This window comes from Sinocyclocheilus grahami, unplaced genomic scaffold (genome assembly GCF_001515645.1).
Source record: "Sinocyclocheilus grahami isolate Dianchi unplaced genomic scaffold, SAMN03320097.WGS_v1.1 scaffold23.1, whole genome shotgun sequence".
NCBI classification, from domain to species: domain Eukaryota; kingdom Metazoa; phylum Chordata; class Actinopteri; order Cypriniformes; family Cyprinidae; genus Sinocyclocheilus; species Sinocyclocheilus grahami.
The window spans coordinates 1,502,723-1,514,887 of NW_015505202.1; the positions used below are offsets into that span (position 1 = coordinate 1,502,723).

Genomic DNA, 12,165 nt, shown 5'->3' on the forward strand with positions numbered 1-12,165 from the left:
ATCTCATCTCTGTATAGTTCATATTAAAGCAGTGTTTCAGCACAGAGCTGCTTTGTTCACAGCGGTAACCAAGGAGATGCGGTATCTGCTGTTCCAGAAGCGCCTCCTGCTGTCAGAGAGTGAATCTGCGTCTCATTCAGAGCATCTGCTGTTTGTTTCGTTCAGGCATCACCTGGAACTTATGCGATCGGCAACCGGCCGTTTATCATCTTATTGCAAGCAACTCGTCTCTGTTCTGGACTTGCACAAACTGCGTTGCAATGCAATCGTTTTCCAAAATGTAATTTATGTGAAAATCTGAAGTCTGTAAACGCCCCTTAACACAGGCCAGAGATGCTGAAGACTGACGCAAAGAGAAAAATACTGTAGCAGGCAGATCACTCACTGTTCATGATGCACAAACTATTGGAAGAAAATCCTCAATATTGATTTGAGGGTTTATATGAATGTGTTTCTGAGGGGAACTGACTGTCTTCAGAAAAGTGTACGTAGTATTTTCTTTTCATCTCATCTCTGTACTGTGTTTCAGCACAGAGCTGCTTTGTTCACAGCGGTAACCAAGGAGATGCGGTATCTGCTGTTCCAGAAGCGCCTCCTGCTGTCAGAGAGTGAATCTGCGTCTCATTCAGAGCATCTGCTGTTTGTTTCGTTCAGGCATGTAGTATAATTTCACCAAGCTAGTCAGAACATTGTTTTTGCTTCAAATTGGGTTATTATTAAATCAAATTATGTACATGAAATTATATAACTAAATTATATGAAATGATATAAATGATATGTATATGAATTATATAACTAAAATTAAATAACTGTAATTACAGATTTAGGTTAAATAAAGATGTCAGTCTTTATTTTTCTTCTTTTTAGGAAACAAATCAAAGAAAAAATAAACAAATTCTACTGTTCCTAATATTCTGTATGTTGCTCAAAAACAAAATATATTGTGTTCAGCGGAAATAAAAGCGTCTAATAAATGACAGACTAAAATAAATAAATAAATAAATAAAACCGTTTTTATTTTTTTACCCAGTCATTTAAAAAGAACACATTTTAGAGCTGTAACGACAACACCGTGTCATATTTTTGCTTAAGGTTATCATACCGTCAAAATCTCATACCGGCCCATGCCTACGTTGAATAGTGAATTTATTTTCAAATGATTTATTTAACGCTAATATTTTGCATGGAAGTGATACAAAGGGCATGAATTTAGAGATGTAACTTTTCAAAGAGGCTTTTCGAATTCCGTGCTTTAAGAAGTTGCATCTCTGAAGTCTAAAGCCCTTTAAAACACCATCTTTAAAATACTTGTGTAACAAACTCACTGCCTGCTATGAGCAATGTGAGGACTTTGGTGCAATAAAAACTAAAGATATTAAATGCTGGTCTATGTGCACATGCAGACAACGCCTAATAGTGTCTCACGTCATGAGAATTGGGTTTTTAAAACAACAAACAATGTAAAGTAATATTATTAAAAATGCGTATGTAATAATAATAATAATAATACACAGATTTGCTCATTTGTACTATTTACAAATGACAAGCTAAGTGATTTGATTTATGCATTTATGAAAAAGCATACAACTATCAAAACCTAATCATTGCAATGGATAGAAAGCTCTGATTATCCTAATAACACAGCAGTAACAGATGGTCTTATTTCTCTTGTTGACTATATCAATCTACATTCAATGTCTGTTCACACCTCTCTAGACAATCAGCTCTAGGAGGGGGGTAATTTAAGTCAGCTGTTCCAGCCTATTAAATGGCAATTAAGAGTGAATTTGAGGGGTCCGTCCCTATAAACACAGTTTCCGTCTGTCGCCATCTAACAGTACAAACCTAAATGACTAGTTCCTTCAGTGTTATCTGCCTAATCTAGCTAAAACAAAGAGGAAAATCTAGTACTACAGAGAATTATTAGTCCACTGCGTGCATGTAAAGTACAAACCTCATACGCCTGTGGGCTGGTGAGGCAACGTGCCAGAGAGCCACAGCAGGCTGGAAGTGTGGCAGTGAGCGGTGGGCCACTGTGGGTCAGAATGGGCTTTAGATAACTGCAAGTCAACAGGGTTAAGGTTTTGCACGATTTTTCATTTTATGAGATGATGTCATGATGCACATGTAAACAAATATGTGAATCAGATTGCATTTGCAACATTTAGGTTTCATATAAACAGAACCAACATCTGAAATGACACAAATTTGTGCGTGTAAACATACCTATTGTAGCACACTGCTTAGCATGTCAAATTTAAAGTTGGAGAACTGGATTGGTGTTTTACTTCCATCTTGTTCTTTATGCAGGTTACTAATAAGAGCTACACAGCAAAGGATACTTGTGATCAAAGTTGTACCAGATCCTGAAGAACCAGACGCTCTCCTGTTTAGTGCTCCTCCGCTCCACTCCATCAGGGCCGATCTGCAGACGGACACAGAGGAAATCCATCATTAAACAGCTCTGCTCTAAAAAGCCACTGTACTTTTGTCTACAGCAGACCAAAAACACTTACAAAGTTCTCCTGATCTGTGTCTACTCCAACACTGCCAAACACAAAACAGCATTACAGCAAATGTAAAAAAAAAACACTTATGATGCACACAGGATGCAAATAAGAACAAAAGACATGTTTAATGAGTTCCCCATTCCCATAGTCCACTTGTGTGACACAAAAAGCTCATTCAGACTAAAAGTGAGGTTTAAACTAACCGGATTTTCTGGCAGGACAGCATCTGAGTTGTGCCTCCACCGCAGATCCAAACGGTGAAGAAGACCACCAGCAGCGTGGTGGAGAACATCATCTGCCGTGCATACGTGGCCGTGTCCCTGATTGACAAGGCAAAGGTCATGGCGCCACGAAGACCTGGCAAGGAATGGGGCAAGAACACCAAAAATTGGTTCACACGGACCATAAATCTGATTTGTTTTTCCAATCTATCGGTCCACAGTGTGATTCTGCAAGTTATGAAATCCGATCCATTTGGTCAGACAGTGGAGTCAAAACCCAGTTAATCTACATTAGCAATTACTTAAACATCAGTACAACGGCAAGAGATGTAAGAGAGTCAGTGTGGAAAACTGAAAAAATTAGCAAAAAATGTTTTTTGGAGAAAAAAAAACAACAACAACAACAACAGCCCATTTAACCTTAATTTTTGGTTTTGGCATGTCATTCTTCATAGTTTGGATCTTAGCTGACCATAGGAATCGCCTGCAGCTTTACGCACAAACCTGCAAACATCATCATGTGCTGGAAGTTGGAGCTGATCTTGTATTTACGGCCCAAGTTCAACAGGAAGGAGAGGGGGTAGATGTTCGCCGCTCTGCCCAGAAACACAGCCAGCTGGGAGGAGAGGTGTCAAGGCATGACTGCAAAAATGGAGCTACCGCTGCACTGACAGCATCTACACCCTCTCTAGACATTTTGTCCTTCCTTAGGCCTTCAGACGGCTCTGTTCATGAAAAAGTGGTTCTGAGCAATTGATTTCTGGGAAACACAATGAGCTGTAACTCCCTGGACATATCAATCAACAACAACAGCCTGCCACTTTCTAGATGACATTAAGCAAAGTACTGCCACCCAACATAAACACACACACATGCTTTTTTAATAATAGAAATCCATCAGATTTTCCACTTGTTTTGCATTTGCTAAGAGCATTTTACCATTCTACCATTTTTTTCTGTTTATTTATTCTTTAGACACAAAACTGAATTTCACATAGTCTCAGGATACGAATGCGCCCACTATGAAGATTGGGTTGAAGACGTGGTTCTTGAAGGTAAACAATGTCAAGCCCATGTAGGAAAATATGAAGTTCTCAGCCAGAAAATTCAGAAGCTCGAATAACTGAAAGAGAGCACAATGACAAGAAATCATAGTGAGATGTTTATATTATGTATATTTCATATTCCATAAACCAAAAAGAAATTTGGACTTTGGACAAGTTCAGCAAAGCTGCTCAGCAGTTATTATAGTTAAAGCATTACTAGGGTAAACGAAAAAAAATCATAATCATGTTGCAATGGCAGTCATGTCACATGAAATTGAGTCATCGGTGTCCCAGCGCTTATTAGAACAAGGTCCTTGCTAGTGCCTAGAGTGTCTTCTGTATATACACTACTGTTTAAAATTTGAAAGAAATTATTCAGGAATGACACATTAAATTAATCAAAAGTGACAGTACAGACATTTATAATATATATATAATGTTCAGAAATCTATTTCAAATAAACATTGTTCTTCTGAATTTTCTATTCATCAAAAGATCCTAAAAAAATATCATGGTTTTCCACAAAATTTTAAGCAGCACAACTGTTTGATAATAATAACAAATGTTTCTTGCTGTGACGCTGAAGACTGGAGTAATGACTGGCATAAATTACATTTTAAAATATAAAGCAGTTCTTTTAAATTGTAACGATATTTCACAATATTGCTGTTTTACTGTATTTGTAATCAAATAAATGCAGCCTTGGTGAGCAATGGTGAAAAACATCTTACCGACCCCAAAGCGTTTAATGTTAGTGTTCATCATACATAATAGGGAGTGGAGTAAAACAGCCTAAAACACTTACTTGTTTTGTCCTGTCCTGAGATTCAGGAGACAGATTGTTAAAGGTGTAATGGGCCTGTGTCATTCCACAGAACAGAACCGCCACCACACCTGAGAAACACAGCAGTAGAGTAAAAACATGCATTCATTTATACAATAGTTTACGATATGTTTCTAGGTAGTTTTAGAAGACTCCGTGGGTGTCTCACGCTCACCTGTAAATCCACATGCCTCGGCCAGTAGGAATGTGCTCCAGGACATGAGGAAGAACAGTGCCGTCTCCAGCAATGGAAAGTCCCTAAGCTTAGTGAACTTAGTAACGTGAAAAGGAGTCAACGAAAATAACTTTGGGATGAAGAAACTACTAATTAACATTAGTAGTGACAATCAAATAGAAAGAAGAATGAGATCTATGCATGCCACAGGTTATATTCAAACATCCCATTTCATAAGTCACCACGGTCATACAAATGTGTTATAACAAAAATAAGCGCCATACAATATTGAACCAGTATAGGATATCAATGCAGTTACGACTCCAGTTGCCACTCCAAGAGCAAAAGAACCACTGAAGACCCCCAGGAAGATGCCAAAGGATTTCAGCATGGCCATGGCTTCAAACGTGTGGCTGTTGTCTCCTTCAGGCTGGTATCCAACAATTGACCTGGAAAAAGAACACAGATCCATTCACACACTCATACATTGTATGATATTAACATATGAAAGTAAATCTAATGTCAGAAATTTTAAAGGGTAAAGAATTAAAAAAAAAGAGATTTCTCTGTTCTTCTTTTTTGCAATAACGCAACAGATCCATTTGCTATTGGAAAACCATAACAAACATTAACATTATGAGCAGGACTGGAAAATGTGCTAATGTTTAGGTAACATCTGAACGCTGACACATTAGTATCAGATAAGTGTGCTCAGCAGAGATATTCAATTTATTTTCCATTTCCCAGTCTCTGCACTGTTTTCTTAAAGAGGTCATATTATACATATTCTATCATCTATTTTTTTCCCCTGAGGTCCATAATGTCAGCAAGGTTTCTGTGTAATTTAGTTTTTCCAACAAATCTCTGAAAATGTGGAATCGTTAAAATCAGACTAAAATAACTTATGTTGGTATATGCCAAACACCTTCTCATATTCTGCTCTTATAGCTTAGGAGTCGTTGTTTTTTTTGCAGCTTAATTCAAATACATATTTTTCCATGTATTAGGATAGAAATGAAGTTCTGAAAGACCAAGGAAGATTTGATTCCTCATGATATGACCCCTTTAATTAGTACCTGATGTCCAAATGGTGTGCTCAAATTATTAAATGACATTTTTAGCATTTAGGATAGGCAGGAACAAGAGAAAACTTTCTAGAGGACCACAGTATCACTTCAAACTAGGAAGCAAATGGCTATCATCCAATCAGCAAATACCCACAGCTCTGCCCCATCCACACCTTCCATAACCGTGACGCTAATGAACTTCAGAATTCCCCTACAGGTAGTTCAAATAAAGTAGAAAGGGATTCTTGTTCTTTGGGGAATGAGGCGCTACTCAGATCTTTCTTTAGCTTCATTACAGGTGCTGGTGTGAAGCATATCTGTGGGTCATTTACTCGGCATGTTCTGGTACAGACCAGTCAATGCACACACTAAAAATCCACTCTGCAGGCTCAAAGCTAAATGTGCAGCACACCCATTGATGGGCGTTCTCAGTGTCTGGTTCCCGCCCTCTGTATAAGCCACACCTCTAGGGCTGTGATGCCCCGCCCCACTTTGCCTTCCGTAATAAAGCAGCATGCTGGAGCAGATGAAAGGTCCAGCAGAGAAAGAATCGGATGTTAAATGAAAAGTGTTAATTATTCGTTCTGCATTGTGTTTATAAAAACCCAAAACAGTTATATCTCAAAATCAATAATATTAGTGAATTTTTAAAAAAGCACTTTGTATATATAGCAGTGTATAATCATGAGCAGTAGAGGACTTACGAGGACAGTACGACAGCGACGGCATCATTCAGAACACTTTCTCCAAACAGCAGAGCGTACAAGTCAGCATCCACCTGCAGCTCATTGAAGATGGCTAGAACGGTCACTACAAAACAAAACCCAAATCAACCTTCTGCTAAGCCCCGCCTTAACAAACATTACTGACCAATCCTGCTGTAGCTCCTGTTGCAATCTGCCATTTTGTCGGATGTGCTATTCTAATGCAATTTCTAAAGGACGTCCGGAGTGTCTAGATAGTTTTAAACTCAATTTTACATTGAGTATTTTAAAATATGGTAAAATGTTAGGCACCAAAAGAGGATGCACATGGAAATTTGAAGTTCACTGTATGCATTTTTTAATCATGTTACTGCATATTTTAACAATGGCAGATAAAAGATTTGAAATGTCACAACTGATTCCATTCCATACAAGAATAACATCCATTCAATACAGGAACACATTTTACTGAAATTTGTGTTGGTAATGTCATTTTCAAATGTATTCCTGTACACAGGGACATCCTGTACGGCTTGTCTGAGCGAGCAACAGTAACCAATGGGGACTGAGCTTGGAAAGGGGTTAATTCCAGACAACAAATGACTTTGATATGCAACTTAATTATAATAATTTCCTAAAATAGCACTAGACTTCAGAAAGTGCAGATGAATTCTGCTAGAGCAAAAAAAATAATAATACAAATCTAGGCTTCCATAACACATCCCTCTTGCAAAAAAAAATCCAAAGACACATAAATACACATCATTTTCCAAATAAATGTGATTGAAATACACCCTAAAACACCATGATTGCATTTAGGCATTGTTACAGGGACTCTGACTAGTACCTGGGTCAGTGGCTGAGACAATGGCACCAAAGAAAAGGCAATCAGTGAAGAAGAAATCACCACCCAGCTGGCCAATTTGCTTCATCAGCATCACACAGCCATACATTAACAACCTGAAAAACAAACCGCACACCTCTGAACGCTGGTTCTCACTCTCATCGCCGGAGCAACCACTTGAAAAAGCACTGACAAAAGACATTGTCTGCACTGACCCAATGATGAAACAAGACACCACGGTTCCCACAAACGCGTAGGCAAGAATGGAGCCCAAGTTCCTGAAGAAATGTCTCTGAAGAAGAATTTAAATGAATAATGAGCTTTGATTTATCTACGGTGAGCATCACATCATCTTGTGCACACAACATCTGGTCTGTTTAATGAATATTTTTTAAAAAAACAGCTCTTACTCGTTTTAAACTGTATCCAGCATGAAAAATGATGGGAGGCAATAGAATATTGAAGAAGACCTCTGGGTCAAAGGTCACCTGAAACAGAATTAGAATGATGCAGTTACTGACATTTTATTCACCTTTTATAAAATGAGAAGAGGTTTTAAAAAATTGCACTACTGTTCAAAAGTTTGGGGTCGGTAAGATTTTATTTTATTTTTTTATGTTTTCAATTAAATCTATTATGCTCACCAAGGCTGCATTAATTTGATAAAACATACAGTAAAACCAGTACCATTATGAAATATGATTCAAATTTTTATTTGAATATATATTAAAATGCATTTTATTCCTGTAATGACAAAGCTGAATTTTCAGCATTATTGCTCCAGTCTTCAGTCACATGATCCTTCAGAAATCATTCTAATATGCAGATTTGCTGCTCAAGAAAAAATTATTAATATCAATGCTAAAAAGTTATTTTTGAAGGTTCAAAAGTACTGGATTTATTTGTAATGTGACAATCTTTTGTAACATTGTTCTTAAAAGCTTTGATCAATTTAATGTGCCCTTGCTAAATAAAAGTATTTATTTTTAAACGGACATTATGTTTTTTAAAAATCTGAGCTATATCCTCTTATCAGTGGTTTGACTGGAGACAATTTGGGGCAATCGAGTCTAAATTTATTTTAATTAACAGGGTTCAAGGGTTAAATAAGACTCATTTTATGCACATTAAAATGTATTTGAAACCTAAGTTATGCCATTTTTAAACCTCAATGTTTTATCTGAGATAGAAGCAGTTATGTTTCATGCATCTATCGTGTGAAGGGTATGTTCAGAAAATTACTGTTTAGAAACCAACCAACCACCATTACTTCTATCAGGCACTGAATTAGTATGTGTGAGTTTGTGTGTTGAAATTAAATTATTGGAACAAAGTTAAACCAGGAATTTGTTTGAAACGTCTAGCGAACACAACTGAGTTCAGCAAAACAGACTGGCTATCAATCTAAAAACAGATGCAAGTATGAGTCATATTCAAATAAATTCTGAGTTCCCCAAACTTTTGTGGTTGAAGTCCAGCATCTGAATCTGTGTTGTAGGTCAAACGGCTACTGTATGAGTTGTGATGTGATATTTTACCTTGCGGAGCATCTCGTTGTCCTGAATGTCATTGACTTCACTTCCACTGATCTCTCCTTTCAGTGTGTACTCATAGAACTTACCACTCACATTCACCAGCAGTGTGGCTGGACTGGCATTGACATTACAGCTCAGCGTAACATTGTTCATGTCGCTGGGAACATGAATAGCATAACGCAGGACAACACCCACAAGCAACCCTGATGAGAGACAGAAACATTGCATTGCAACGTTTAATTCAAATGATTCAGTACATTTTAAGTTTCTAAATATTAGTTTTTTTTAATCCCACAACATTTTCAAGCTCTAGTGAGCTGCCTACCTAGACTTACTGTCATCACAAAAGCTGAAGTGACTCAACTCACTAGATGTTTGAAGCATCGGTTTATGTACCATGGTTATTTTTATTAGCTTATAATAAACTCTAAAGCATGTTTTGTTAACTGAAATAAAGCTGCAATTAGAAGCACAGCTGAAATAAGTTGAAGCTGTAAATGAATAAACAAAAAACTGAAATAAAATCTCAAGTAAAAATCAAACCAAAACAGTAATATTAAAGAAAACAACAAGAAGAAAAAAAAGATCAACTCGCATAGCAAAATTACTAAAAAATAAATAACAAATAAATCACACTAAAACAAAAATAAATGCCGACAGTCTAAAAATAAAAGCTGATTCAAAATATGAATAAAACTATAATCTAATATATACATTATAAAAAAATAGTTTTGTACACAAGCTCCAGAATAACCCATCTGAGATGTGCTTCACAGTCAAGAGGACTTCCAGTTGTAACTGATTGCAAATAACCCTTTGGGTTAAAAAAAAGCTCTTTACAATCAAAAAGGGTTTCCTTAACTTAAAGCTCTAATCATGTTTGGGATGACAACAGCAAAGCTATTGAAATCTTGTGTTTGTGTTTTGAAACAGCCCAGCATATGCAGAAGCAGTGAGGCAGATTAACTCCTGCTGGACAGGCCCTGATCTCCAGTGCTAAAACTCCCACACTGCCCTTTGAACGGTCATGATCATGCATGGCGTACTTTCATGAACAGATCCCATGCATTTGTAGACTTCATTGCGGCAAGCATGCTGCTGACCACACAGCTGATATGTGCGATCAAAGAGGCAGCAGATGATCACGCCTGTCCTCACCATATATCATTGCCAGTCCCGTCTCGTGCAGGAACCTGAACCGGCGGTGTTTGAACAACCATATGGTCAGGATTGTCAGAGTGAGGAGCAGGATAAAGACCAGCAGATCGGCGCTGTCTTGCCTGTGGCTTTCTTCAGCTTTCTTCTCTGTCACGATGTTCTCCATCGCACTGTCTTCAGCTCGGCACAGGCACGAGCAGAGGGAGCTCGCCAAAACAAACAGAGACAGTCTTCTCCAAATACTCATCGCGGCGTTGATTTCACATGTAGAGCCCATGTTGGCATTTCTTTTACGTGGAAATGCAGAAGAAGAGGAACGCACTGCTCTCAGGATCGCTGAACACAGGCAGGCGCATTAGCAGATACAATCATCGGCTGCTGTAGATTGTTCCTGATTCCCCGCGAGGCCCCGCCCACTGCGCGTGACGTCACGTGGCCACCCAAACACCGTGTTCGTGCAGCTCATAATGCGCAAACGCTGCGCATGATTGTCGATGTTTTCATTTATTGTGCATCGTCACTGTAGAACATTGTCATGATAATAGATATTCCATCATGACAAGGGTGTTCAAATCCCCACCCACTCACATTTTTTGTGTATTGCAGTAAAACTGTAAACTGTAAACTGTGAAGCAGGTCAAATTCAGAAGTTACTGAGGGAGAGCAGTCATGCATTTGTCACAGATATAACTGAAACCCACACCCTCAGGAAAACAGCCACAGTTTCGATCACTATATGTTCCGTTTTTTAAAAATGCATTGTGTCGTTTATTTTCTGTACAACAGTGTAGTTACAGTGAAACAATAAATAAATAAATGTTTAGTTTATCCTCTTGAGAAACAGAAGAAAACGTTTTGTGAATTTCGTTGTTTTTTTATGTCATTACATCGGTTGAAGCATCAGAAATAAATGGAGAAGAAAAACATTTTTGAAAAAATATATTTTATGCATATTTTATTCTATGTCCTTTGTAGAGGACGCCAGAACTAAGTTATTCAAAAATAAATAAATAAATAGACATGATAGGCAAAAACTGTTTTATTTTTAAAAAAAATTTCATTCACCACTCTAGCGTTCACTCACCACTTTAGGATTCAGGCTATTTTTAGTCAAACTTTGTACAAAGATGATTCTCAACTGTTATGAAAGATATAACAGAATTATTTGATAATAACTAGTAAAGTAATAACTTGGCAACATTTAAGAATATCTCATATTTCATAGGAATATTGATCTATAATTTCTTTCCCTATTGACTGGTTGCGTCTCCCCAAAATACCTGATTAACATGATGCTTGTCCTGGTGTCCTCTACAGAAGACATGTATGAAAATTATGCCCTGTTTCATAACAAAAAGTCATATTCTGATTTGAAAACCCATAACATTTTTCTGAGATGTTTATTTACGACAAACAATTAGAAAATTTGCCAGATTTAAATGATAATTACAAAACATTATCATTATTTCCTTAAAGGGGTCATATGATGTAATTTCAGTTTTTCCTTTCTCTTTGGAGTGTTACAAGCTCTTGGTGCATAAAGAAGATCTGTGAAGTTGCAAAGACTAAAGTCTCAAATCCAAAGAGATATTCTTTATAAAAGTTAAGAGTCAACCAGGCCTACCTAAAACGGCTCATTCTAACTGAGCGGCAACCTCCCTCTCTCTCTGAAGCCAACAAGGAAGTGACTTAAACTGTAATTCATCAACTGGCCGCTAGAGGCTGGCTGCGAAAGGGAGTAAATCCCATAGACTCCCCATGTTAAAATGCCCAACTTTACAGCAGAAAAAAACATGTTTACAGCCTGGTTCAAAAAATTATTTTGGTCTATATATCTAATTTTGCCCTTCATGACAACTGTTAGGGGGGTGAATTTTTTTATAACTCATCCGTTTAAATTATATTAAGCCTTAAAGTTCTGCATAATTAAGGGTGTGGCCACTTGAGTGACAGGTGGATTGCAGCTGCTGTAACCACCGTCGCGCCAGGTGGGCGTGGTTTCAGCAGCCATCTCCCGCCACTTTGCCCATTTTCGATTATCCGGGAGGGACGCGCGGGGACGCGCTGCCAAAATGGCGACGG

The 12,165-nt window shown here is 37.7% G+C and overlaps 1 protein-coding gene across 1 annotated transcript in view; it reads right to left on the reverse strand.

Moving 5' to 3' along the window:
* The window catches only part of LOC107560666 (sodium/hydrogen exchanger 6-like), a 13,556-nt gene extending 3,014 nt beyond the window's left edge, over positions 1-10,542 (reverse strand). The window contains exons 1-15 of the mRNA XM_016244909.1: positions 10,084-10,542; positions 8,929-9,128; positions 7,801-7,878; positions 7,606-7,682; positions 7,394-7,506; positions 6,547-6,652; positions 5,083-5,224; positions 4,776-4,881; positions 4,583-4,671; positions 3,741-3,854; positions 3,236-3,347; positions 2,714-2,867; positions 2,517-2,547; positions 2,343-2,425; positions 1,955-2,060 (exon numbers count right to left, since the gene is read on the reverse strand). Coding sequence (XP_016100395.1) covers positions 1,955-2,060; positions 2,343-2,425; positions 2,517-2,547; positions 2,714-2,867; positions 3,236-3,347; positions 3,741-3,854; positions 4,583-4,671; positions 4,776-4,881; positions 5,083-5,224; positions 6,547-6,652; positions 7,394-7,506; positions 7,606-7,682; positions 7,801-7,878; positions 8,929-9,128; positions 10,084-10,360 — 1,788 coding nt within the window. The 5' untranslated portion in view covers positions 10,361-10,542. The remainder of the gene's footprint in view (positions 1-1,954; positions 2,061-2,342; positions 2,426-2,516; positions 2,548-2,713; positions 2,868-3,235; positions 3,348-3,740; positions 3,855-4,582; positions 4,672-4,775; positions 4,882-5,082; positions 5,225-6,546; positions 6,653-7,393; positions 7,507-7,605; positions 7,683-7,800; positions 7,879-8,928; positions 9,129-10,083) is intronic.
* Between the last annotated feature and the right edge of the window lie 1,623 nt (positions 10,543-12,165).